Raw genomic sequence first — 27537 nt, 5'->3', positions numbered from 1 at the left:
ATCAAGAAGAGGGGCTACGGAAGGGTAAGTGGAAAGAGGTGAGGGAGGAATGGGGTACGCGCCCCTGATAGGGAGGACTGGGCTGGCTCTGCGGGCTTCTGGGTGTGGAAGCTCTCCCCAGATGGCAGCCTGCGGCAAGTGCAGCCGGTCTGATGGCCGAGTGCTGTGATGTGCCCAGCGTGGGTACTCTGGGCAATTCAAGCCAGGACTGCTTTGCAAGCGGGACACCCCTGAGAACTCTGTCTGTCTGGGGTGGGGGTCGGGACCCTTTAAGCACAGCCCTCGGCTAGCCTGAGACAGCATCTCCACGCTCTAAGTCCTCCTCTGATGCCCTGCCGGCACGGCTTCCGGCCATCCTTAAGCCTGGTTCAGAGTCCACTTAATGTGGACATGCTAGTTCGAATTAGCAAGACTCTAATTCGAACTAGTTTTTTAGTCTGGATCCGTTCGAATTAGCTTAGTTCGAATTAACTAATTCGAACTAAGTTAGTTCGAGTTAACGTAGTGTAGACGTACCCTGAGTGACTGGCGATAGGGGGAAGCTGGAGGGGCGGGGGGGGAGAGAAGAGGTGGCTGGAAGTGAGACCATGGTTGGGGGGCAGAAGAAGGGGAGTTAGAAGTGACTTTCTCTGGTCTGGCAAAATCCGTCATCCAGGACCGGTTAGGTCCCAAGGGTGCCAGACCAGGGAGATTTAACCTGTACCCCAAAATGTCACAATCTCAAGGTTCCAAATGTATTAATGACCTATGCATCCACAGTACCTTATTCCTATTTGATAAAACATTCCTGCGCTGCTACATGTGGTAATTATTATCCTGAACCGTGATGCTTTCCAAATGTCTTCACCATCTTTGCAGTATAGTTTTATCGTATCACTGATTGCCTGCAAACACAAGACACTTATTTACTACATGTATTTCTTATAAAGCTACCACACACCAAGCTCATTATGTGCAAATTCTAGAGTCTAGTTTGAAGTTCTAAATATTTAAAACTGAAGAAAATATTTCGATAAGATTTTATTTTAGAAGCTGTACTTTGAGTATTTCCTGCACCCAGCAATGCATTTTGAGGTTTTTCTTGCGTTTGCCCAAACCAGGAGTCCATAATAAAGCATTTCATCACAAAATATACAAAATATCTTTACTACAAAATATAAAAGACTGTATTTTCTTTATTCTTAGTTTTAGAAGATCAAATTTAAAAACATATATACAATCAGCACATAACACTAATTAAAATGGCAAAAAAGGTCTGTGTTGATAGCCAGTAAATAGCCCTTTGTAACTATTTTTTCCAAACTAATTAAGTCCAAATGCAAAGATTTGTCAACATAGTGGTGTAAGTGCTCTTTGGGGAATGCAATTGTAGTGCATTAATTGATCTGTGTAGACTGGGGTGGGCAATAATGTTTGATGGGGGGCCACTCCAAGATTTTGGAAAGGGCTGTACTTTTGTATGGAGAGAGTATGGGGTCTAGGATGGAAATTGGGTGCAAGAGGGAGCTCGGGTTAGGGGACTGGGGTGCTAGAGGGGGTGAGGGGTCTGAGAGGGAGTTTGGGTGAAGGAGGGGGCTGTGATCTGGGGAAGAAGCTTGGGGTGCAGGGTCTGGGAAGGAGTATGGGTGCAGGAAACGATTCTGGCCTGTGGGAAGAGTGTAGGGTCTGGGAAGGAGTTGTGACCTGGGGCAGGGAGTTGCAGGGAGGGACCGACTGGGGTGCCAGAGGCAGCCTCTGGACAGGAGGTGCTTACCTAGATCACTTCCAGCCAGCAGCCCTCCAGGATCCTGAGGCAGGTTCCCTGCCTCTTGCTGTCCCAGGCTGCTCAAAACAGCTGGTTGTTCCCTGTGGCTCTCTGCTCCAGGTGCCAGGAGGTGAGTGGGTTCGTTTGTTCGTGTGGTCCCTGCCCCCAGTATAACCTCTCAGCTTCTATTGGCAAGATTGTGCTGGGGATGGGGGCAACATATGAAGCCTCTCCCTCCCACTCCCCCAGTGCCCAGGGTAGAGAGCCAGAGGGAGCAGCTAGCTGCATAAAGTGTCATTGGGTTGCTCTGTGCCTGATGGTGCTGGTGGGGAAGCCTGCGGACTGTATCCAGCAGCTTGGTGGGCTGGATTTGGCCTGTGGGCTCTATCTTGCCTGCCCCTAAGATTTATTAGGTCCCTGGACACAATGAACATGTGGGCTTTCTACATGCCCCAACCTAGGCATTTGCCCTATTTGCTCTTACCAACCAGTTTTGCCAAGGGAGGTGGGGGGGAGGGGAGAAAGAGAGGAGTTGAGAAGTGGGGCTTACACCAGCCTGATCTGGGCAGGTGGGAGACATGGGTGACTTGCTTGGGCCAGCTCTGTACTGAGCCAGGGACAAGGGCCCAGATCAGCTCCACATAGGGTGGAAAGTAGTGGGGTATATGCTCATCCTACCACAGGTTCCATTTCCAGCTTGGCCAGGGCCTCAGGGGGAAGAGGAGCATCAAGACAGAGGGCCCCTAGGAAGAGGCAGTGGAGGAATAGAAGGCAAGCCCAGAGTTCTAGCGCTCCTTCAGGGGCCCACAAATTGTCTGGGGCTCTTTGGCATGACCTCATGGACAATCCTGCACTAGACATGCTGTGCCACAGAGGCATGTTCTGAAGTTAGGTACAACCACAACAAACTTCCCAGGTACAATGGATTATCAAGGGAAGAATCCACTACTCCAGGAACTTGTATATAAATGAAGACTTCTCAGAAAGAATGTGTAGATGGAAACTGCTTGATCAAAAACTGGGAAAAATGAAAAGTGACATCATTTACTCCTCCCCCTCCCAATTCAACACCTGGGAGAAACATAGAGAGGGGGATAAATACTTGTAACTGAGGAGGGTGATCCCAGGCTGAAAGAGTCCCAGACTACATACTGAGATCTGTTACCTGCTGGTACCATATGCTAAGGTGAGATACTGCTTGATTCAAAACCTTGTTTAGTTTGTAGACCTCGGACTGCATTTTGTTAAGTATCCAACTTTGCTCTCTAAACTTGCTACTTCTATTCATTTAAGATCTTTCTGTAGTTATTAAGATCTTTCTGTAGCTAATAAGTCTGTTTTATAATTTATCTAACAGCATGCTTTTTTAAAACCTGAAGTGCTTGGGAAATCTCAGCTCAGTTTTGAAAGGCTAGTGCACATGTCCTCTCCTCAAAGGAAGGGATGAATCGGGTAATGAAATTAACACTAATCAGGCTTCTAACAAGGCAAGACAGTTCAGTTCTGGGGAGCAAGAAGACTGGGGAACTGGTTGGAGCATCTCTATTGTTGATTTATCAGTGGCTGGAAAGCATTCATATAACCCAGCATCTGCACTTAAACCACAAACATCTGGTGTGCAAGTGTAACAATAGCCTCACAGTACAAGAGGGCTACCCAGGTTGGTGGAATAGAAAGCTCAGTAGTTCCACAGTCTAGGTTGCACTGTGGGAACCAGTGATCCCTGTAAGCTGTGCACTTGTGCAGCCACTAAGGAGAGATTCAAATGCTGCTTAGTTGATTAGCAGAATACCCACAGCTAGGTTTTATGTAGCTGATTCTATCACCTTTTTCACACGTGAGTAGTATTTTACAGTGTGACGTAGTCCTGTAGACATAAATGGCCTACTTGAAGAATAAAAACATGACAATGAGATTAAGTATAGACTCCAATTCTAGCAAACTGTTCACCACAATTAACATTTTCCCCAACTGATTATCTAGTCATTTATTTTAACCCCAAAAATGTACGTATTATTTTCGTCAGTGAGCCTAACAACCAGAAGAAAAAAGTCCCAGAAGTAACATTTGAAGATTAAAAGTATATACTATTTTAATTAAAAGTGGTTACAAAATTTACCTCTTCACACCTGCAGCTAGCATTCACTCTGACCATAGCTCCTGGTTTTAGAAGATTAGTATCATGCAGTCGTAAGCAAATTAAATCCGTTGCACTGTTGGATGGTGCACAGACCAAAATTCGACTATCTGGTAAAGTGTAATGTACCTGCATTTTAAAAAAAGTGCAGTTTTTAAAAACATGTGGAAAAACTACAATGACCACAAATAAAGCAAGCATGTATTTCAAATATTTAACATGATTCAGGATTATTTAGAATACAACTATGAATGTTTCTAAATTTGTCATATTGCTATTCGGTCAAATCTTGAGCAAATTCATAATCATCAAATGAAAAAAAATGAATGCAGGGTATGTGCTTTAAGCAGCAGACAAATACTATCAAACAAGCTTTAAACAAACATTGAATTAGTAAACTGAATATATGTTGTTAAAAGATTTATGAACACAAACTTGTATAGAGATCTTCTCTTGGATTTATTTTCACATAGCAAAAGTTAAATTGAAAATTCCTGTAAGTGATGACACAAAACTAAAAATAATTTTAAAATGATTGTAAGCATATATATCAATTCCAGATGATTACTGTTTTGTTGACTTACCTGTAAGATAGTTTCTATTATTGTTACAGTTTTCCCAGTTCCCGGTGGTCCAAAGAGAACATACGGAGCTGGGCGACATTCACCACTAAGTATCCTCTTCACTGCTAATTTCTGATACTTATTCAGCACAGGATTGAAAAATTCACAGCCTCTTTGGTTAGGTGTCATGTCTCCATTGACTATACTCAAAACAGATAAGTATTACAAATACACAAAGATTTTTATAATTATTAATTCAAAAATCTCACCAAAATAATGTGATCTAGATATTATAGTATTTTTAAAAGACAGAGATAGATAAACATCTAATGGACAACTCTAATTTCCCATTTCCAAGTACAATAACAATAATTAAAATAGAAAAAAAAGACAGTTACTTGTTTCCATAACTGGTGTTCTTCGAGATGTGTACCTCAGGCCCATTCAACTTAGGCGTGTGTGCTCACTATATGCACAAGTTTTTCCCTCAGTAATACCACCTATAGGGAACTGGGTTTGGTGCCTCTGGAGTGGTGCCCTCATGGTGCAGTATAAGGGGTGCTGTTAGCTCCCCACACTTTGTTCCCTCTTGCCAGAAATTGACAGTGAGAAAGGAGGGTGGGGATGTTGAAAGGACATGAGCAATACATCTAGAAGAACACCAGTTATGCAAACAGGTAATTATCTTTTCTTCCTCAAGCGGCTGCTCAAGTGCATTCATCGTCATGACTCCAAGCAGTATTCGCAAAGGTGGATAGGAGTTCACAGAGATGTCGATTGTAACATTGCTCTGCTGAACCCAGCAACATCTCTGGTCTGTCACAAATGGGACTGGACTGAAGACCACATTTCAGCCCTACACTCAACTTTGTATAGAACTCATTATTTAAAAAAAAAAAAAAAAAAGAAGCCAGAATTGCATGTGAGTGTAAGTCAAGTGCCTTAGACAAGTCCAAGTATCTCGTGTTCAGTTACCTTTATCAACAAGCCTTATAATCGCATCAAAAATATATCGAATGTGTTTGATAAGAACTATTTTTTATAAAAACTATCCTGATTTGCATTAATTAAAATTCTTTAGTTCTTGACTGTGTTCCTTAACAGCTTTTCCCATGATGTTGCCTAGGACATACGTTAGGCCAGTTTTCTTCAGTCCCCTAGAACATCCTCAATATACCACATTCTGTACTCCCACCTTTTAAAACCACAACATATGCATCATCTCCCAAACTAGTCTACCAGTGCAACTTTAAAATCCAAAACATCAGTGCAAGATGGAAAAAAAGCACTAACACATACTCAGTTTACTTGTCTGTGTGGCAACACTCATCATATGAGGAACAGCCACTACGTTTCTCTCCTTTGGAACCATGAATTTTGTTTGCTCATTCTGCATTTTCTTTTTCTGAAAAGAACACACACACACACACACAAACACACACAAATATCAAAGGTAAGCTCATCTTAAGTTAATTTTAGAGTAACTATTTTCTCTTTGTAATGATTTTAAGACTGAAAATGTTGAGTGCTTCCTCTTAACTTTACATGAACTGAAAAAGATGGGGTGACAGGAGAAGGGAGGAGAAAAAAGAAAAACCTCAAATAACCCTCACACTGACTCCTTTTACTTGAATGAAAGAAAAAAAAGTTACTCATGACACTTTCATCTTGAAACACAGTTGCTACTTCCACAGATGTTCTGCAGATCTGGATGAGTTTTCAAAAGTTACCTTTGGCTTTTTGCTTTTTCCCTAGAAGAGCTGCCAATACAGGCAGTCCCCGACTTACGTGGATCCGACTTACGTCGGATCCCTAGATACGAACGGGGTGAGGCAACTCCCGCACATGCGCAGCAGCATTCCCGGGGCTCGCTCACCTGGGTCCTAGGATCCTCCTCCTCCTCGGGCCGGCTCCGACTGGGGTCCCGCAGAGCTGCCGGGCAGAGGAAAAGTGCCTCCCCACGCCCGCTGCCCCCCCCCACCCCCCTGCCAGCAACAGGCTGCCGAACAGCAGACAAAAGCAGCCTCTCTGCCCCTCCTCCCGCGTCCCCGGGGCTCGCTCACCTGGGTCCTAGAATCCACCACCTCCTCCTCTTCGGCCAGCTCCTCCGGCCTGCCGGCTCCAACTGGCCTCTGCCTGCAGCAGCTGGCCACAGGGACAGGGATCCCGCAGAGCTGCCGGGCAGAGGAAAAGTGCCTCCCCACGCCCGCTGGCCCCCCTCCCCCCCCCCCCGCGGCCTCGCATCCTGCACGCCTCCCCCCTCCCCCTCTGCCAGCAACAGGCTGCCCCCTCCCCTGAGCAACAGGCTGCCAAACAGCAGACAAAAGCAGCCTCTCCGCCCCTCCTCCCCCTATACATGCTGGGCTCCCTGGGCAAACAAAGACTCCACCAAAACAAACAAAGTGCTGGCCTCATTGTGTTAGCAAAAAAAGGACCCTCCTCCTAGAACCCTGGGTGGTGTGTGGAAATAAAGCTATTAGCTCAAAGCATGGTGCAGAGCTGTTTGGTATTTGATGAGTTACTCCTTTAGTCCTGAGTTTGTCACAGGGACAGAAATAGATGTGAAATCTTCTGAACAGGGGAACAGACAGCAAAACAAACATTAGAGGGGAGTTAACCTTTCCCTATGCTATCCAAAACTAAAAAAAATGTTTGGCTAGAGTTTCCCCTACAATATGTACCAGTTCCGACTTACATACAAATTCAACTTAAGAACAAACCTACAGTCCCTATCTTGTACGTAACCCGGGGACTGCCTGTATGTACATTTTTGGCTATTTTTAAAGGAAATATCCACATTTTTATTATGTATTTAATCAGGAGTCACAAGGAGGGTGGATAAGTCACATCAGGAAGCATAATTATGCCTTGCAATAAGGATTTTCATTTGTTGCTATACGCAGTATGATTTGCTGCCCATTATCTATTTAAAAATAAAGGTACTTATGAAAAACAGTTTAAAGCAAATTTGGTAACCCAGGCTCAGTTTTATAAGCAACTTCACTTTCAGAAAGGAGTACCTATATGTCCAAAATCATGGACCATATGTTAACCCAGTGTTTCTCAACTTTTTTTTTTTTTTTTTTTTTTTTAAAGTACCCACTTTTCACACACAAAAAAATTAATTACCCCAGTATCTACAGTTTACAGACACACAATATTTTTTTCTACCATTGCAACACACTTGTTTAAACAACTTAATCGTAGCTGGGCAGGTGATGAAATTTTTGGATGTAAAAAGTACAAAAATAATAAAGCGCCGTAAAACTTAAAACAAACTCAGTTTTCTCCAAATATCAGTTGTGTTGATGTACCCCCCAGACTTCTCTTGAATACCCTTAAAGGTACTCGCACCACTGATTGAGAAACACTGTGTTAACCCACTCAAAGCATTCAACTGTGAAACAAGAACTTCGCCACCAGAAGGAAGATATAATAAATACAACAGATATAACAATGCATCACTATTGTGCTGGTTCTATCTAAGACTATATTTGCAGTAGCAAACTTATCATTTGAGTGTACAGTTGTAAAAAAATAAATGTATAGTAATTTTACCGTGACTTCCTTCTTGGCATACTGTTCATGGCCATCAGCAATGGTATACCATTCTATGTTATTCCAAGTCTTGACAACTTGTGGCGATTGTAAAACCAGAGTATCTGGAAATAACACTTTGGATTTGGGGGGGGGGGGGGGGAGAGAAAAAGAGAAAAATTCTAAAAAGGCATTTCACATGGCTAGACTAATATATACATATTAAGATACTCACTGTCAATGTTATAATTAATATTGGTTAAACAGAAATTGAAAAGGTACAGTGCCAAAAGCAAAATCCCTGTAAGCCGAATGAAAACTTTTCAAAGACACCATAACAGAGGCCCAACTTAAAATGTATATCCCAAATATAGACTACATAGAGCTTCAAAAGGATCTCACAAAACTAGGTGATTGGGCAGCAAAATAGCAAATTAATTTTAACATTGGTAAGTGCAAAATAATGCACATTGAAAAAATAATCCCAACTATACATACAAAATGATGGAGACTAAATTATCTATTACTACTCGAGAGAGATTTTGGAGTCATTGTCGACAGTTTTCTGAAAACATCCATTCGGTGTGCAGCAGCAGTCAAAAAAGCAAACAATGTTAGGAATCATTTAAAAAAAAAAAGAGCGAGACTAAGACAGAATATCTTATTGCCTCTCTATAAATCTATGGTACACCCACATCTTGAGTAGTGTGCGCAGATGTGGTTGCCTCATCTCAAAAAAGATATACTGGCATTGGAAAAGGTTGAGAAAAAGGCAACAAAAATTAGGAGTTGGAAATGGGTGCTATAGGAAGAGAGATTAAAAAGACTGGGATTTTTCAGTTTAGAAAAAAGGAGACAAAGGAGGATATTATAGAGGTCTATAAAATCATCACTGGTGTGGAGAAAGTGAATAAGGAGAAGTTATTTACTTGTTCCCATAATGTAAGAACTAGGGGGTCACCAAATGAAATGAACAGATAGCAGGTTTAAAACAAACAGAAGGAAGTACTTCTTCACACAACACACAATGTAAGGGTAAACTGAGGCAGTCCATGGTATCTGCTGAGAGCTGAGAACTCAAATTCCTAAATTTGAGGCCTGGGAAACATACAACACGGGCAGCTACCATGACCCTGGTCGCCCTGGCAACCACATTCCAAGAGGGCCTTATCAGAGTCGCTGGTACCTAAACAAACTGCGCGGAAGTTGCTTTCACTGTCTGCTTTATTCCTAGAAAATAAGCTTGAATCTCAAGGGCCACGCCACCTAAGGCGATATCACCCCCCGCAGTAGACACATTATATTTCCAGCTGACAAAGTTGCCGTCAACATGCCTTTGTTTATGTTGGCTCCTTTAGTTTGTTAGGAATAATTACCTGTATTATTAATAACATGTTTAATTGGCAACGGGCAGAGATACTGTGTAATCTTTATAGTTTATTGGCTTATGTGCTCATTACAGCTCTGTTGCTAGACCTATCAAATCGCTTCCCCTCCGCCCATCTGTTGCCTATATAAGCTGATGTATGTTTTGATTAAGTTAGCGCACTCCAGGTTAACCTCTGGGGGGTACTCCACCTGCGCTGGTATACAATAAATCCTCTACTTGTTTTCACCGCATCCAGGGTGTCTGGAATTATTCCCTACAGTCAACCTGGGGAACTCTTTGCCAAAGGATGTTGTGAAGACCAGGACTTTACCAGGGTTCAAAAAAAGAACTAGATAAATTCATGGAAGATAGTTCCATAAATACTTATTAGTCAGGATGGGTAGGAATGATGTCCCTAGCCTCTGTTTGTCAGATGCTGGAAATGGATGACAGGGGAGAGATCACTTGATGATCACCTGTTCACTCTGGGGTATCTGGCATTAGCAAAATGTCAGAAGACAGGATACTGGGCTAGATGGAACTTGGTCTGACCCAGTATGGCAGTTCTTATGCAAACTGAAACAGCAGCTTCTTTCCTTGAACTCTGAATTAGCTGTGTCAATTTATGCAAATTTAACATAAAAACATTAGGTATGGTGTTGGAGGAATTGGAAGGTAAAACTGAAGTACACGTTTACATTTCTCTAGGCTGTACAATGATCAGAAATGTGCAACTCATCAATAAGAAGGCCACTATATTTAGTCAATTTTCACAGAGGAGAATTAGGTAAGAAGTTTAAAGCTGAAAACAGGAATTCTGCATCTTCTTTATATTCGTCTTGCATTTTTCCCAATTTACCCAAGTTGGGAATTCCCGCAGAATTTTTTCATATTGTACAAAACACAGTGGCACCAGGAGTTAAAAATTGATTAGATTTGTACAATTCTAATTGGAGTCAAACTACTTTTACTGCCATGTGTAGATATGCCAGAGAGGAAATCAATTTGATAAGTGGTTGGTCTATGACACTTAGCATTGCTACTCTGGACAAAGATATGGGTTAATTTAAATGAATGAATAAATGGCCCCAGTAAAACACTGCATTTTGTATATCTGACCAGAAGATTTCAATACATTAACTTCCCATCAGTATTTATTGAAGGAGAGGAAAAATACCCCAATCTCACTGGAAGGTTACCTTTTTCACCCAGATAGATGGCTTGTTCAACTGCAAACTGGCATCGCCTGCTTGTAGTCCTGTGAAAGGAATAGGAATACTGGGGAGTTAGAGCTCTCTTGCTCTCTCTCATATATATCAGATTTAAAGGAAACAGTAAATCTTTGCAACAATGTATTTCTTCCCACTATTCCTATTTTCATGGGGTACTTAGCTGAAGGATTACTTGGTCAAGTTTCCTTTGAAAATGTATTTCACCAAACTTTAAAATAGATAAATAAAATATGAAAAGTGTCTTTCATTAAAGGACAAAATAACTTTCCTTGAACTTCAGAGTTAAGCAGGATAGGAAGAGAATTTTCTTCAGAAAACAAAAAACCCAACTAAATTTACTAAGGAAGATGCATTTTTATTGAAAGTAATTGTGTCTAAAAGTTTTGATGTTGCCAGTATACTAAAAAAATTATATCAATCAGCCATTCTTGTCCTGCTCTGGTGCCACAAAGTTTTTGCAATTACAGAGTTCAATTTTCCATTGCCTGGCTCTTAGAACAGTCACATACATGTAAAAGAATGTGTGTAAAACTGTAAATCTCTCCCTTTCTAATCTGATTGCACTTTGCACAGATACAAAATTCAGATTTTAAGATTGTTTGCCCTTTACCTTCATGTGAACTTTTAAGAACTAATCAAATGGTTATGTAATAAGACTAACAAAATAAATGACAGCTAAATACAACTTTTTCAGAAGCTTCAAAATACCTATTTAATGTAAATTCTACATCCATGGGTTCAGAATTGTAAGCCTGTTCAAACTCTTGGTTAAGTCTCAGAGTAGCCTCTTCATTATTAACCTGTTTTAAAGAGAGAGTGTTTATTAGTCAGTCCTGTAGGATTGGGGGGCACACAGCATACTACAGAATCATCCTTTATGTTTGGAAAAAAAAAAAAACCAAAAAACCTCCTGTTAACTGTTCAGTAATCTGTGTTCTTTGAGACATGTTGCTTATGTCCATTACACATTAAACATGTGTGCTTGCCACATACACCGGTTTCAGAAAATATTCCCTCAGTAGTACTCTTAAGGAATCCTGAGCTAGGTGGAGAATTCAGTCAGGTGACACTTTGCCCAGAAATCTGAACAAAGGAGGAAGTGGGGAGGGCTGCGAGCAGTTGCTAGATGTAAGAGTTAGTTTTTGGCTGGTGGAGGGAAAAGGGAGCCTAGCTGGCCTGGGGAGCTGGGGAAGGGGCCCAGAACCCTGGCCCCCCCTAATCCCCAAGATGGATTGTACTGAATGCTCCTGATTCCTGTAATAAGAAGTCTGGGCTACACTGTGTCCCTGTGAACCAATAAACCTTCTGTTCTACTTGCTGGTTGAGAGTCACGTCTGGCTGCGGATGGGGGTGCAGTGCCTGATGACTCCCACACATTCCGGGATACAAGGGAAGGGGGGAAATGCATACAGGAGGGGTGTTCTTCCCCCCTCCCCCTGCCCAGTGGAGAGTGATGAGTCTCCCATGGAACCCTGATAGTGATTCTGGAATGAGCAAAAGTTCAGGCATCTTCTGTTCTCTGGGATAGTGAACAGATCTAGATAGGGTGCCCCCCACCTGTGGAAGAATGATCATATTACATATTCCCTGACTGACCACTCGTGGACCATAAAGATCCTGCGGAGGGCATCCACCAGTGTATTCTGTAGTCTTGGTAGATACTGGGCTTCCAAGTGGATTTAGTGCTTTATGCAATAAAGCCAGAGTCTCTGAGCCTTGCTGCAGAGCTGGGATGATCACATGCCCATTTGTTTCTATAAAATATCGCTGTCATATTGTCTGTATACATCGACATACACCAGCCCTGCTTCTGGGGCCACAAAACCTGGCAAGACAATCTGACTGCTCTTAGTTCCTTCACATTGATGTGAAGACTCATATCTGTGTGCGACCACAGTCCCTGGGTTCTCAAGTTGCCTAGGTGGGCTTCCCACCCCAGATCAATGCACTGGCCACTAGTGTTAGGGTGGGGCTCCTGACAGGTTTAACGGGTCAATCCACTACCTGAGAGACTATCACCCTGTGGGGAATGGACACTATCATGTTCAGACTGTGGCGTGTGGGTACATACACTGAGGTGAGCCAGCGCTGAAGGGGTCTTAGGTGTAGACCTGCGTTCTGACCACGTGGCAACACAATGCCATGTATCCTAGAAGGCCGAGGCACGTCCTTGCCGTTGTGACTGGGTACTGGATGAGGATGCCTATCAAGTCCCAAATGGTCTGAGACCCCACAACTCTTGCAACACCACTTTCCCTTGGGTTGAGTCTAGTGTTGCCCCTATAAATGCTATATTGTGCACTGCACTCAGGACTGACTTCACCTTGTTGAGAAGGATGTCCAGAGTTCCAAACAGCTCTACGTGCGTGAGAAGCTTGTCTCTGGAAGTTGCTTTTAACAACTAATCGTTTGAGTATGGGAAAACTTGAACCTCCCCCCTTGCGTAGGAAAGCCGCTGTCACACATTTGGTAAACACTTGCAGGGCAACAGAAAAGCCAAATGGTAGCTGCATAAATGGGTAGTGCTTGCCTGCTAATGTGAATCTGACGTAACACCTGTGACACAGAAGGATCAAAATGTGGAAATACGCATCTCTTGATGTCAAGGGTGGAGAACCAGTCTCTCAGATCCAAACAAGGGATTATGGCGGCTAGAGTGATCATCCTGAACTTTAGCTTCTGCATATAGCAGTTGAGGTTCCTTACATCCAGAATTGGTCTGAAACCAACTTTTGCTTTTGGTATGAGGAAATAGCAGGAACAGAAATCCTTTCCCCTGACTTCCCAAAGGACCGCTTATATTGCTCCTGCCTTGAGGAGCGACTGGACCTCCTGTTTCAGGAGATGCTCATCAGAGGGGTCCCTGAAGAGGGACAGAGAAGTGGGATGGAGAGGCGGTGGGGAGGTTGGTCTCTTGGAATGTGTTCTTTGGGCTCGTCCCTGGCTGTTCTTGCCTCTCTTTCTAGTTGACTGCCTTGATCACTAAGGAGTTAGTGGCATGATGGGTATACAGATACTCATGGCCCTTTACTTGCACAAAGTATATGCATTCATCCCTTAGAAATAGGGGGCATGGAAAAGAGAGGTTTGCCATAAGACAGTAATTTCCAATACCCCTTCCCACAGGGGTAAAGCCACCCTGGAAGGCAGCGAGGAGTTCAAAACGTCAGACAGTTCATCCAATGGCTCCTCTAGTTTCTCTGCATACAGCCACAGGTTATAGAAGACTCTTTTCAGGAGTCCTTGATGCGCCTTTTCATCACAATGGCTTTGTCCAGTGATAAGGAGGCTGATGCCATGAACTCTGCCCTTCACTCCTGCAGGACAGAAAGTTACTCCTCTGGAGCTTCCTCAGGGCTTGCAACTGCTGGGGAGGGTGGTATACGGAGGCTGATGGCCTCCCTGAAGCCCCTAAAACCAACCGGGAGACCTGGGATGGTCGAGCAAATCTCCAAGCATTCCAGGGATACCACGTGTGACGTAGTGGGGGTACCTGGCTGGTTTCTATGCTGCTGGCTCTGGGGTAACCCCCACTGGCTGCCGTGGGTACCACGACCCAGCAAAACAGGATGAGTCACTATGCAAAGGGACCTCTCAACCGGTATGGCCAGACACCCCCCATGTAGAGGAACAAAGGAAGGTGGAATGCTGCCCTGGCTGGGGGGCAGGGCTGGAAGAGGGTGAGTTAGTTGCTGTCTGGGAGCATGGAGGAGACAGCCTAGGGAAAGGGGCTGGAGTTTAGGGGCCCAGTCTCCCCCCATCTCAAGGGGGCCTGAGGCATCCTAGCCCAGCTCTGTGACCAGATTACATCTGTGCTGTGCTGTATCCTGGAGAGGCAATAAACTTCCTCTATTCCACCGGCTGGTGCAGTCTGTTTGTGCCATTTCGGGGTGCAGGAGACAGGGGACCCCCAACGTGCCGTCACACCATGGGACGGACTATTATCCCTGAGGCCATGCAGCAGGCTGCTGTGCTGAAGTTATGGGAAAGGCACTGACTCCACGGCACGGAGAAAGATTATGTTCTCATAAAAAGAGGAGAAACTGGCCAAAGATCCAGAAGTTCCATGCATTGTCACTGGCAGCAAAAAGAAACTGTGGGTGGGAGAGCTGGTGGTGACCCTAAGTTATATCATGTAATGTGGATGCCACTAGAGTGCGCCAGACTTGGCTTCTCTATGGACATTGAGGGAAAAACTTCTGGCATGGGTACACATGATGAGCACACACACCTAATGTGGAATGGACATGAGCAACAACTCTAACATTTGTTTATACTAATTAAAAACAAAAAGAGGGACAGCATCTGCCATATAATTTCATATTTCTACATAAGAGATGTATAGAATTTCCTTTTTGTTCAGAGAAGCAGCAAAAGCTTCTATGTTTTCCAGTTACACAGTATGAAATGAAGTAGAATCAATCATTTGGGAGAGAACAACTGAAATGAGTGAAGTTTCATAAAAGCTAGATTACTCCTGTAACTCTCAGTTTCCCCTTAGTCTTATGAACTGCAGTATTTCTTAGCAGAAAAATCAAACTCACTCACCTCAGTAACATAGGAAATGTATTCTATTATATGTTCAGAGTAGTCCTGAGTTTTTAATATCACTTTGTCACCTAGTTTTAAAAAAGGTAAATAAAATGTTTAGTATAAAAATACCATTACAAGATATTGGAAAATTCTCATGGCAATATCAGTCACTTGTGGTAGGGGGAACACAGTGGAACTTAATGAGTTTCAAGGGTCCTGTAAAATTTACCAGTAAGGTGCCATCACTGAAGATACTGCATCTGTGCACACCTCTATTCAATATAGTCTTTATTCTGAAAGCTGGAATACCTAGTTTGTGAGCGTGAGTGTGAGAACGAGAGAGAATTCCAAGGCACTTGTTGTGGTATCCTCTCACTATTTATTTGAAATAACATGCTTCATATTGCAATGGATTTCAAAAATTCTAATGTCAAAATGTTAACTCCTTTAATATGGTTTTATGTTTAGTTTCACACGTGTTCTTTAGTTAGCATTGTACATATTCTTTATGGAAAACACATTCACAATTACTGCCACCAGAATCCTGAATATACCAAGACAAGCCATGAAAGCACAAAAATACACATACTGCCCCTTCAAAACATAACATCTCCAGAAATAAAATATTCCGAGGCAATGTAATAAAATATATTTCCATATTGTTCCATTTATCTAGGTGCCAGAGTTAACAGCTATCTTTCCAAATGTTGTCAACAGGCTATTTCATGAAAAAAATAAAACGAATCAACATTTTTATTGTGGAGGTTGAGAATCTTGCTATTCAGCTTTAACAATTTAATTACGTGTAAATTACCTGCATATAAGGAAGGTCTTCCCTCTGCTAACCCTGGAACTTCCAGCACCAAGAAGTTCCCATTCTTTTTCAAAATGACTCCACTCATGCTAAATTCTTTAATCTCCATTTCAGCATGAATCTCCTCAAGCCACAGTAGTGTAGAAAGGTTTGCTTTGTAGTTAGACAGATTCAGTTGCTGAAAATAAAAAAAAGTATGTGTACTATAACAGGGTCTGGAAACCACAACGGAAACCTGGGACCCACTGTGCAAGGTTCCATAAAAAAAAAAATATATACATGAAGATACAGTCCCTGACCCAAAAGATGTACAACCTAAGGTAGGGGAGAAAAGAGGTACAGAATAGGCTTTGCCCCCATATGGCATTCTAATATACTGTTCATCCATTTTCAAACCCTCACTTACATAGGTTTCTAATTTATTCTCTGGTTCAGGGCCTGTGAAATGCCAACTCCCACTAAAGTCAAGATAACTTTCTACCAGGAACAGACTCTTATTTGGTAACTGGATTTTATGACCCACATAACCATTGCATATAAACACAGCACTACACAAGAGTGTTTATGAATGCCAACCTCACCACATACTGAAAGATACTTATATATGCAAGTGTAAAGTATCTCTCTGTGTACACTTACCTCTGCAAGGAGAGGTTGAAATGTCAGTATGTCCAATTTCTGCTCCACACATTTTCTTAATCTATCTGGTATGGGATAGTGTGGCAAGAAACTTGGAAGATGTCTTCTGCAACTTCTAAAATAAAAATTCAAAGTTATGTCTGTCCGTATTTTTAGGCTACATAATATAGTTCGTACAAACTGTATTTAGATAGTTAGTATGGGATTTCTTCACTCAAGTGAAAGAACAAAATTCAAGATTCTGTAGTTAATTTAAAAAAAGCATCAGTTTTAAAAAAATAAGAGCTTCATGTGAAGGACTATGAGTTAGCAAACACCATCCTCAAGCCTCAAAGACAGTAATACCAAAACCTAAGTACAGTACATTAAACTTTGTCCAACTTAGATTCAAATGAAAGAGTGAGGAGAGAGAATGTTGGCACAAACATGTTTTATTTGTGAGTGTTATAACCCCTACTTTTCCTCCCTAATGAAGATGTACCGGTGAACCATTCTTTTTTATCAGAGGGGTAGCCGTGTTAGTCTGAATCTGCAGATTCAGACTAACACGGCTACCCCTCTGATACTTGACACCATGCAAGGCACTGCATTTAGCCGTATGGAGTGGAAATCTATCAACCTCATGAAGAAACTTGCACAAGTACAAACAGATATCATCTTTCTCTCCAAATGCAAACGGATGGACATTATACCAAATGGACTGAAGGTGAAAAATCCATTGCTATCTACATACTGCACAGACTACAGTGAGAGATTATGCCATATACTATCCAAAAAACTGAGGAACCACCTGATCAGCATCCTGTACAGCAAACAGGAAAACATCAAAAAAGAGCTCTCCAATCTGGAGTTTCTCATAAAACACCAACCTTCTGCACAAATGGACTTTACTAAAACAAGACAGGAGATCTACATTACACACTTCACTTCTCTACAGAGGAAAAAGGACTGTAAGCTGTCTAAAATCCTACCTGCCACATGGGGCCACAACAATGGTACCCCTAACTCACCCAGCAATATCGTCAATCTCTCCAACTACACACTCAGCTCGGCAGAAGAATCTGTTCTATCTCGGGGACTCTCCTTTTGCCCCGCCACCCCCACTAACATGATACAGTTCTGCGGTGATCTGGAAGCCTACTTTCGCCGTCTCCGTCTCAAGGAATACTTCCAACACGACACTGAACAGTGCACTGACACACAGATACCTTCCCACCAACAGCACAAGAAGAAGAACTCCACATGGACTCCTCCTGAGGGCCGAAATGACAGTCTGGACCTCTACATAGAATATCATGAACAGGCCTGACTACCTAAAGGAGGCTGCCAGACAACTCTCCAATACCAAATTCTACAGGCCACTTTCCTCAGATCCCACTAAGGAATATACTAAGAAACTGCACCATCTGCTCAGGACACTCCCCAAACAAACACAGGAACAAATCGACACACCTTTAGAGCCCCGACCAGGGTTGTTCTATCTATTACCCAAGATCCACAAACCTGGAAATCCCGGACGCCCCATCATCTCGGGCATTGGCACTCTTACTGAAGGACTGTCTGGCTATGTGGATTCTCTGCTCAGACCCTACGCCACCAGCACTCCCAGTTACCTTCGTGACACTACGGATTTCCTGAGAAAACTACAATGCATAGGTGATCTTCCAGAAAACACCATCCTAGCCACCATGGATGTAGAGGCTCTCTACACAAACATCCCACATGCAGATGGAGTACAAGCTGTCAGGAACAGTATTCCTGATGATGCCACAGCACAACTGGTGGCTGAACGCTGTGAATTTATCCTCACACACAACTATTTCAGATTTGGTGACAACATATACCTCCAGACCAGTGGCACTGCTATGGGCACCCGCATGGCCCCACAATACGCCAACATTTTTATGGCTGACCTGGAACAACGCTTCCTCAGCTCTCGTCCACTTACACCCCTTCTCTACCTACGCTACATCGATGACATCTTCATCATCTGGACCCATGGGAAGGAGACTCTGGAAGAATTTCACCATGATTTCAACAGCTTCCACCCCACCATCAACCTCAGCATGGACCAATCTACACGGGAGGTCCATTTCCTGGACACCACGATACAAATAAGTGATGGTCATATCAATACCACCCTATACAGAAAACCTACCGACCGCTATACTTACCTGCATGCCTCCAGTTTCCATCCCGGACACACCACACGATCCATTGTTTACAGCCAAGCACTGAGGTACAACCGCATATGCTCCAACCCCTCAGACAGAGACCTACACCTACAAGACCTTCAACAAGCATTCTGTAAACTGCGATACCCACACGAGGAAGTGAGGAGACAGATTGACAGAGCCAGATGTGTACCCAGAAGCCTCCTGCTGCGGGACAAGCCCAAGAAAGAAACCAACAGAACACCACTGGCCATCACCTATAGTCCCCAGCTAAAACCTCTCCAACGCATCATTAGTGATCTTCAGCCCATCCTGGACAATGATCCCTTGCTCTCACAGGCCTTGGGAGGTAGGCCGGTCCTTGCCCACAGACAACCCGCCAACCTGAAGCATATTCTCACCAGCAACTACACACCGCACCATAATAACTCGAACTCAGGAACCAATCCTTGCAACAAACCTCGGTGCCAACTCTGCCCACATATATACACCAGCAACACCATCACAGGACCTAACCAGATCAGCCATACTGTCACTGGTACATTCTCCTGCACATCCACCAACGTAATATATGCCATCATGTGCCAACAATGCCCCACTGCTATATACATCGGCCAAACAGGACAGTCCCTACGTAAAAGAATCAATGGACACAAATCTGATATTAGGAATGGCAACATACAAAAACCTGTAGGGGAACACTTCAATCTTCCTGGACACACTATTGCAGATCTAAAAGTAGCCATCCTGCAGCAAAAAAACTTCAGGACCAGACTTCAAAGAGAAACTGCTGAGCTACAGTTCATCTTTAAGTTTGACACAATCAACTCTGGATTAAACAAAGACTGTGAATGGCTCGCTAACTACAAAAGCAGCTTCTATTCTCTTGGAATTCACACCTCCAGATCAGCTGCTAGAAGTGGGCCTCATCCTCCTTGATTGGATCCACCTGGTCATCTCCAGCCTGATCCTGGCCTGCATATTTATTCCTGCCTCTGGAAATTTCCACTACATGCATCTGACGAAGTGGGTCTTTGCCCACGAAAGCTTATGCTCCTACACTTCAGTTAGTCTATAAGGTGCCACAGGACTCTTCGTCGCATTCTTTTTTAATTACAGTATCTGTGAAGTCAAGGGTATTTTGTAAACCCCTAGAGCAGGGGTGGAGAACCCAAGGGCCAGGGGCTGCACGAAGTCTCTGGCTTGCCTGGATCTGGCCCCTGAGGTTTGGGGCTCCCCCCCAGCATTGGAAAGCCCACACTGGCACTGTAGTCCCCGCACTGTCCCACTGTGGGGTTGGAGCTCACAAAAATCTACTAGCCTGGGTACCCTTAGGCTGTAGTGTGCAGAGGGAATGTGCGGAGTGGCTTTCTCCTTCTCAGTGGGGGGCCACATCAGCGAGAGTTTGGTTTTTCATTTTTACTTCTCACGTGTGTGGGGCTGATTAATTTTTCTGTGGGTCAGCAGCCCCCAACCCAAAAAAAGTTCCCCACCCCTGACCTAGAGAAACACTTTTCCAGATTTACCAGTTGACTTCAAGGAATGCTTACTGTTTTTAATTCAAGATGTGTCTAGTTTATATTGCCAAGACCTCATTATATCAAATGATTTTACCAATGTCTGACATCAGTAAATCAGTCAAGGGACTCCCCGGGTTTCTGTCTAAAACACCATTAGATTGCACTACTTCTATAGATGGGTGCACTCTGGCAACATCTTTAATTCTAGTTAGCCTATGGCTCATTTGTAAGAGCATGACATGCAGTAGCAAGACAATTTGTGAACCATAAGAAACATATAAAGAAAATTAATTTATTTGCCAAACGGGAAAAAAAAACCAATTACTTCAGTTAGTGGAACTTTAATGAAAATACCACAATTTTACTTCCCTTTTTCCAATTCACTGAATAAATAGTAATTACAACAGGAGATAAGCTAATGCAGTACAATAAACTGCCCTGGAACTGAAGTTATATATTCACTTGCACCAGCATTATATAAAAGTATGTATTACTATTCCCTTTTTATATTAAATAGCTAAATGTAGATTATTTGTAAATACCTTTTGTGTTCTGTTACAGCCACTGTAGTTTTTATGTTCTGGAACTCTGGAATAACTTTATGCTTTATTTGTGAGAATGGTTCAGAGGCTGCTATTAGAGATTCCTCTTCATTTATTACAGTTACTTCAATGTAACGTCCAATAATAAAATCAGAAAAACAAAGCAACAGAAGATCTTTGCAGCGGCCAGGATTTCTTTAAGTAAGCAAGCAAAAATAAATTAGATTCTTTAAAACCATAGATTGCACTTTTGGGCTCAGCTATCACAATGTTACAAGAGGCTGATTAAAAATCAAGTAATGGCTGCGTTAGAATTCTTCAGATTCACTAAGTATAAAAGTTTTAGTTGAGTCCAGTAACATCTCCATAAAAAGTGGAAAAAGCCCTCTTAAAAATCCAAATATTAACAAGCATACATTTCAAAAATTATAAAGGGCTACTGTGCCTATTATAACTACTATAATCACAATTACCACCCATATGTGATTACTAAAACTGAATGGAGTTAGCCAAAAGTATTTTTTGTGTATAGTCTCTCCGCTATGAAAGGCCCTCATCCAAGATTCCTCTCATTATACAGCAGCAAGCCTCTGTTTTGCTGGTTGTCTACATTCCTCAGCCCGGATCTCCAGCAGCTAACAGAACTAATTAGGAAGAGGGAGGTCCCAGCCTGATTCCTCAAAGGCATGCTTTTCCTGTCAGCAGAAGAAGTGGCAACAAAAAAAAGGGAGTACAAATTCCTGCAAAGGTGAATCTGAGGAGTTTATGCTCCAGACCATCAGAGCTTTAATCCCACACAACCTGTTTAATCACTTTCCAGGCTCCCTGCCAGCATTGGGCCCAGTACCAAATTTTCTCCTCACCTCTCCAACACATACAAATAGCTCTGATCCTCCACCTCAAGAAAGCCTTCACCTGTATGACTTAACTAGCCCACACACTGAAACTTACAACAAACATTAGGACCCAGATCCCCAAAGATGTGCAGACTCATACTTCCACTAAAGTTAGGAGCTTAAGTACCTTTGAAGATCTGGATACAAGTGTCTATAAAAATGCTTAGCCCTATACAAAACAATTATCCCAGCTATCTCCAAACCCTCCACTTATCCCACACTTGTTGCCTCCTTAAAGCTTCAGCGTCCTTATACTGATCTCTCTCAAGAAAATATGTAGAGTTATCCAATCCACCCATAGTAGGATTCCAAGCTCTGGTCACACTTTCCATGATAGTTCAGCAATAGAAGGGGACACCATGGAACATGGTACTGACAGCATGATAGCTGAAGTCAGTGCCAGTTCCTAGTACACCAACAGGACTGGTTCCAATGCGTGGAATGGAGGAGGCAGTGCTGATGTGGATGTTTCTGCAAACTGAAATTACAGGTGCCAATATCAAGAGGGGTGGTGACTAGTGCTGCTGATAGTGCTATTATCGAAAGCATCTGCACGTGCATTGCAGCTGGAAGTGGTCGATGGCAAAACAAATGTGGCTGACACCAATGATATCACCAAGCTTGCCCGATAGCCACCTTGTGCATGATGGAATGCCCAGGAGATCCAGAAGAACCACTGCAGCGCATTCTACTACTGCCAACGCCACTGCATTGGTGTTTGACTATAGTCATGCCTGGATCGTGATCTCCTGGTGGAACTCCTTCTGGACTGAAATGATTCTGACTCCGATCCTAAGGATCGGACCACCATGGAGGTGCCAAGCATCTAGGCACTGAACAATGGGAGCCTGGCGAACAGCTAGGTTCCCTGTCTGGTACTGTAGGTGCCTCTGGGTTTGGTAAAGAGGAGTGCCTAGATATAATGGCAGGTGTTCACCTGGCGAGCACCTGTGAGCACATAGGCATCAGGGAGTTCCCTCATCTAGGAGGGGAGAATGGCACTATAAGGTGCCTCAAGTTCTTGGCCACTTCAGAGGTCTCCATAATTGATAAGGGCTCCAGCAGACTCAGGGAGCATTGTGGGTATGGACTTGACCTCTCTTCATGGGTACGAATTGATACATTGTCTAATAGGGGAGTCTGAGGAGTGGCCCCCTCAGAGTCGCACATCCCTTGATTTAGAGGATTTCCATATTTCCAACTTCTTTTTCTGAGGCACTGGTAATTGAGATTGGTGCCTCTCAGATGTTCCTATCGCAGAGTTGTGATGGTGGCTTGAGAAGCCTTTTTTTGGCATCAAGAATGGCACTGGAGCACTCTATGCTGAGGAGGAAGTGTGCTCCCAGTCAGATTATGGGTGCAGAGCCTGCTCCATAAGGACCTTCAGATGCTGCTCTGTCCTTGAGAGTCATAAGGCAGACCTTTCAGCAGATACGGCAATGGTCTCTTTGGTGACCTGCACCATAGACAGTAGAAGGATGGGCTACTTTTAGGTATGCTCTTCACACAAACTTCACAACTTTCAAATCCTGGAGACAAAGGCATGCCACAGCTCCATGGGTCCTAAAAAGAGGGACAGAGGTCCCCCATTACTGCAACTATAAAACTTCAATGTAACTACGTACGCTATCCATAAGTACAAAGGAACTGAACTTTATACAAAAGGAAAAAGGCACGCTTACTAAGGCAAGGGCTACTGGATAGTGCAGCCCACTGTCACTCTCAGTAAGAAGGAAATGAGGAAGGGGTGGGTTGGCAGGACGTTATATTGGGCACTATGGAAGCATGAATCCAGGCAGCACCCAGAATTATCTATGGGCACCGTTATGGGAAAATCTTTTGACCATCATGCATGCTGGTGCACACTTAATTGGAATACACATGAACAAGCACTCAACAAAGGACAAGGGTAACATCTTAAAGCTCAGCTTAGCAGCTGCAAAAAAAAAAAAAAAAAAAAAAAAAAAAAAAAGAATAAAAAACACACATACATTGCAGTGCATATGATCACAATGGAAGTCTTTCCATCTGGTGGTATGAAGATTTCTCCATTAGCTTCAGTCTCAACTACTGGCTGTTCTTCCACACATCCATTTTCTCCATTGCACAAATTTTCATCTTCCGTGCTATCAAGATCTTTGTGTCTTGCTAAATTTGGATCATTAGGATTAATTCCTTCTGTAGAAAATAGACAGATGACAGTAAGCTTTAATTACTGTATGATAGAGTTTATAAAATATCATGAACAGTGAGGCGAAAGTGAAAAAGCAAGTGTTTTTCACCACATCACAATACAAGAATCAGGGGCCACTCAATGAAGAGATAAACAGCAGGTTTAAAAACAAAACAAAGGAAGTACTTCACACAATACACTGTAACCTGAAAAACATGTTGCCAGGGGAAGTTGTGGAATTGAGAAGTATAAATGGATTAAAAAAAACCTAGATATATTCAAAGAGGATGGGTCTATCAATGGCTATTAGCCAAGATAGTAAGGAATGCAACTTCTGCTTTGAGTGTTCCTAAGCCTCTGACTGCCAGATGCTGGGACTGGACAATAAAGGAGGGATCACTTGAAAACTTCTGTTCCATTCATTTTCTTTAAAGAATTTGGCATTGGCCAGTGTTAGAAGACAGGTACTGGGTTGGATGGACCATTAGTCTAACTCAGTATGGCTATTCTTATGTTCTTATTTACTGGCAAGTTGGGCATGCAAGGTCCTACTGAAGGCCTTCTCTACACTACCCATGCTCCCACGTAATCAAACCTCAGCAATTTCAGCTATGCAAATAGTGTAGCTGAAGCTCACACACTGAGGTATTTTCTATGGTAGGGTCGGTGCGGGCTGCTTTTCCATCAACTCCAGCTACTCTTTTCTTCTTGGAGGAGTACTGGAGTCAACAGGAGAGCATTTGAATATTGATTTATCGTGTCTAAGCAGACATGATATATCAACTGCCAGTGGATTGATTGCTGCGGCATTGATCCAATGCATAGTGAAGATAAGCCATTAGGCATTACATACGTTTATGTGATTCTCTCATGCTTACCTGGCAGGGCTTCATTATTTGTAACAAATGCATTATTTACTGGCTGGCACATAGGTTCTTTATTATCACTGAGTGAATTAATGCTCCTTTTTGAGGAATTTTCTTGTTTCAGAGAAACAGATGATGAAAAAGATACTGTCAGAGTCCTCTGGTCTTTTTCAGGCAACTGAAAGCTAAATTGCTTCTCTTTCTCCCAGCCAGCTAGTCTGCAGCTGATTAAGGAATGTGGTACATTTCCCTTATTCCTAGAAATAATTGGACAGTTCTCTGTAAATAACATTTCTGAGAAAATGAGGTTGCTTGCAACAGAACATGCAAATCAAGACACACTCAAGTTCAATTAAACTCCAGTACCTCCGTCCTGACTGAAGACTGGCAGACATACCAACTCGTTTGAGTAGAATTTTCAGGATACTTTCTAACTCCAAAGAATTAAGTTATATTAAAACTTCACAAATAAATTAAATCAATGTGAATAGGACCCATGGACAAGGTTTTACAATAGGTTGGACCTCTTTGGTCCAGCACCCTCAGGACCTGGCCAGTCCCAGACAAGGGAGGGAGGTACCAACCTCCCTGCAGGGCTTTTCTCCCCAGCCACCAGGGCCCTTCTCCCCAGCCTCCTGGCCCTGCTGGTCTCACAGCAGCCCTGAAACAGCTCTGTTGAAGCACCCAGTGGTCTTGCATCAACAGACTCTGCTGTCCCATGAGCTCTGCCCCCCTACGCTGCTGCCCTATGGGCTCTGCTACCCTGGCCACAGGCTCCATTCTGAGCCACTAGCAACCTGTGCCACTGGGGCTCTCTAGTTCCACAACATCCATGGCACTGCTGGACCACAGATGTTACCAGACCAGAGTCCCAGACCACAGAGGCTCAATCCATACAACATAACTGATCGACATAGGCTATATAATAGCTCCCAGTACTTAATCTAGGAAACAGCTGTGGGAACAGAGTCAGTGATGCACCAGCTATTGTTAAAGGCTGACCATTTAATGGTGACTATTAGGGTGAGCAATGGGGATGCAACTTCTTCGTCTTTAAAAAAAAAAAAAAAAGTTAGATTTGTACAAGGTCTGAAATTTCAGAATGTCAGGAATAATAAGAAACAGCAGTCAAAAAGGAATTTATAATATAATTTTAGAGAGCTTACTCTATTGAAATGACCATGTTCTTACTCTCCCCTAGCTTAAGTGTTCCAAAGTTAGTCACTCTCGACACCTCCAGGCCTCCTTTGTCTCTCATTAGATTTTCATATGGCTCATCTAAGTCCATTTCACTAGCAGCAGATAGACTGTAAAAGTCATAATGAAACTGTGTTGAATCAAAATGACACGATAAACTCAAGAAAATATTCTTTAAAATTACATTTAAAGCTCCAACAAGCTTAAGTATTTTCCCTGGTGTTTGTGTATAGAAGTCCCACATGCTCTTTCAACCACCTACCACGATTCCCAAGATACTAATTTACATTTACTAGGGGGAGCACAGACTTTCTTCAAAATTATGGTCAAAATCCTGGGTATAGCCTATAATGACTTGGAACCAACCCTACCCTTCCTCAAAGGCCTGGTCTAACCACCACTACTAAAGAATATGGAATGACTTAGGGAAATAAACGACTAATCGACTATCCGATAAGCAAGTGCTTATCAGATAGAGGACACACGCTAGTCAACTATTCGCTTCCCCTCCCGCCCCCATTGCTGCCTCTATCAGAAAGAGACAGCAACAGGGGGAGGGGAGAAAATGGGGTACTTCAAAGCAGCAGCGCTGCATGAAGCCTGGGGTCTGACCCTGGGTTCCATGTGGTGCTGCTGCTGCTTTGAACAGTGTGTGGAGCTCAGGGCCAGCTGGGGCGTTCCCAGGTGTCTGGGCTGCATGTGGCATTTCAAAGTGGCAACGCCACGTGGAGTCCATGGTCTGCTGCTTTGAAACACCATGTGCAGACCAGGGCCAGCTGTCAGCAGCTGGCCACGTGCTCCCCACAGCACTTTCACTTTTGAAGTGTAGCAACAGCCTTGAAGCTGTTGCTACACTTCAAAGGCGGAGGCGCCCTTCTTGACTCATCAAATAGTCAATGCAATTTGCATTGACTATTCAATTAGCCCATTAATCTAATTCAACATCCCTAGAATGATGCCTATTGACTTCACAAACCAGGCCTCGAATCAGTAAAGGTGGCAGTTTTTCCTTGAGCAACCTCTTGACCCAATGCCAGGAACAGCTTCAGAAACAGGTACAAAGCAATGACAATGTTGGGACAAATCTCATAAGTTTCCATCTTCTGCTCCTGGCTTTCTGATGGTCTCTTTAGGTATGTCTATATTTTTTAAAAAGTGACAGCTGGTATCAGCCTAATCTTAAAAAGTAAAACACCCTTTTCCCACTCAAGAGAGTTCCCCATCAGGGCCAGTGACTGCCACTCTGATCCTTCTGGCTATCCTCCTTGGTGGAATTATTAAAAATTACAGTTTCCACCTTCAGTATAACAAAGTTGTTGAACTCATATTAATAGAAGTTTCAAAGTGATATTTTTCATTATCTATAATTACATACTCTGAATGAAATTTACTGTAGCTACGTAAGGCTACATAAGAAAAATAAATCAGTACAGCTTTTCTTACTATGCCTATAAAAAAGTTTTTCCCTGCAGGATGACAGAGTGACATCATTACGTCCCTCTGGTGTCCTGCAGTCCCTCTCTTCCCTTCCCCCAGTGCTGGCTGCCATACCATGCCTCTCTCTTCCCTGTGCTTGGCAGCTAGGAGGAGACTATGGGGCA

At 43.1% G+C, this 27537-nt stretch overlaps 1 protein-coding gene across 5 annotated transcripts in view; it reads right to left on the bottom strand.

Moving 5' to 3' along the window:
- The window catches only part of MOV10L1 (Mov10 like RNA helicase 1), a 105700-nt gene that overhangs the window by 24788 nt on the left and 53375 nt on the right, over positions 1-27537 (bottom strand). For all 5 annotated transcript variants that reach the window (XM_075927999.2, XM_075928007.2, XM_075927992.2 and 2 more), the window contains 14 exons: positions 25906-26046; positions 24752-24996; positions 23692-23878; positions 20805-20999; positions 16569-16683; positions 15930-16107; positions 15131-15201; positions 11291-11382; positions 10550-10608; positions 8003-8118; positions 5744-5849; positions 4466-4644; positions 3864-4010; positions 763-884 (listed from right to left, as the gene is read on the bottom strand). In XM_075927999.2, the coding sequence (XP_075784114.2) occupies positions 763-884; positions 3864-4010; positions 4466-4644; positions 5744-5849; positions 8003-8118; positions 10550-10608; positions 11291-11382; positions 15131-15201; positions 15930-16107; positions 16569-16683; positions 20805-20999; positions 23692-23878; positions 24752-24996; positions 25906-26046 (1953 nt within the window). The remainder of the gene's footprint in view (positions 1-762; positions 885-3863; positions 4011-4465; positions 4645-5743; positions 5850-8002; positions 8119-10549; positions 10609-11290; positions 11383-15130; positions 15202-15929; positions 16108-16568; positions 16684-20804; positions 21000-23691; positions 23879-24751; positions 24997-25905; positions 26047-27537) is intronic.

This window comes from Pelodiscus sinensis, chromosome 1 (genome assembly GCF_052426305.1).
Source record: "Pelodiscus sinensis isolate ZL-2025 chromosome 1, ASM5242630v1, whole genome shotgun sequence".
NCBI classification, from domain to species: Eukaryota; Metazoa; Chordata; order Testudines; family Trionychidae; genus Pelodiscus; species Pelodiscus sinensis.
Note: the sequence above shows the minus strand (reverse complement) of the source record. Positions and strands in the feature narration are given on the sequence as shown.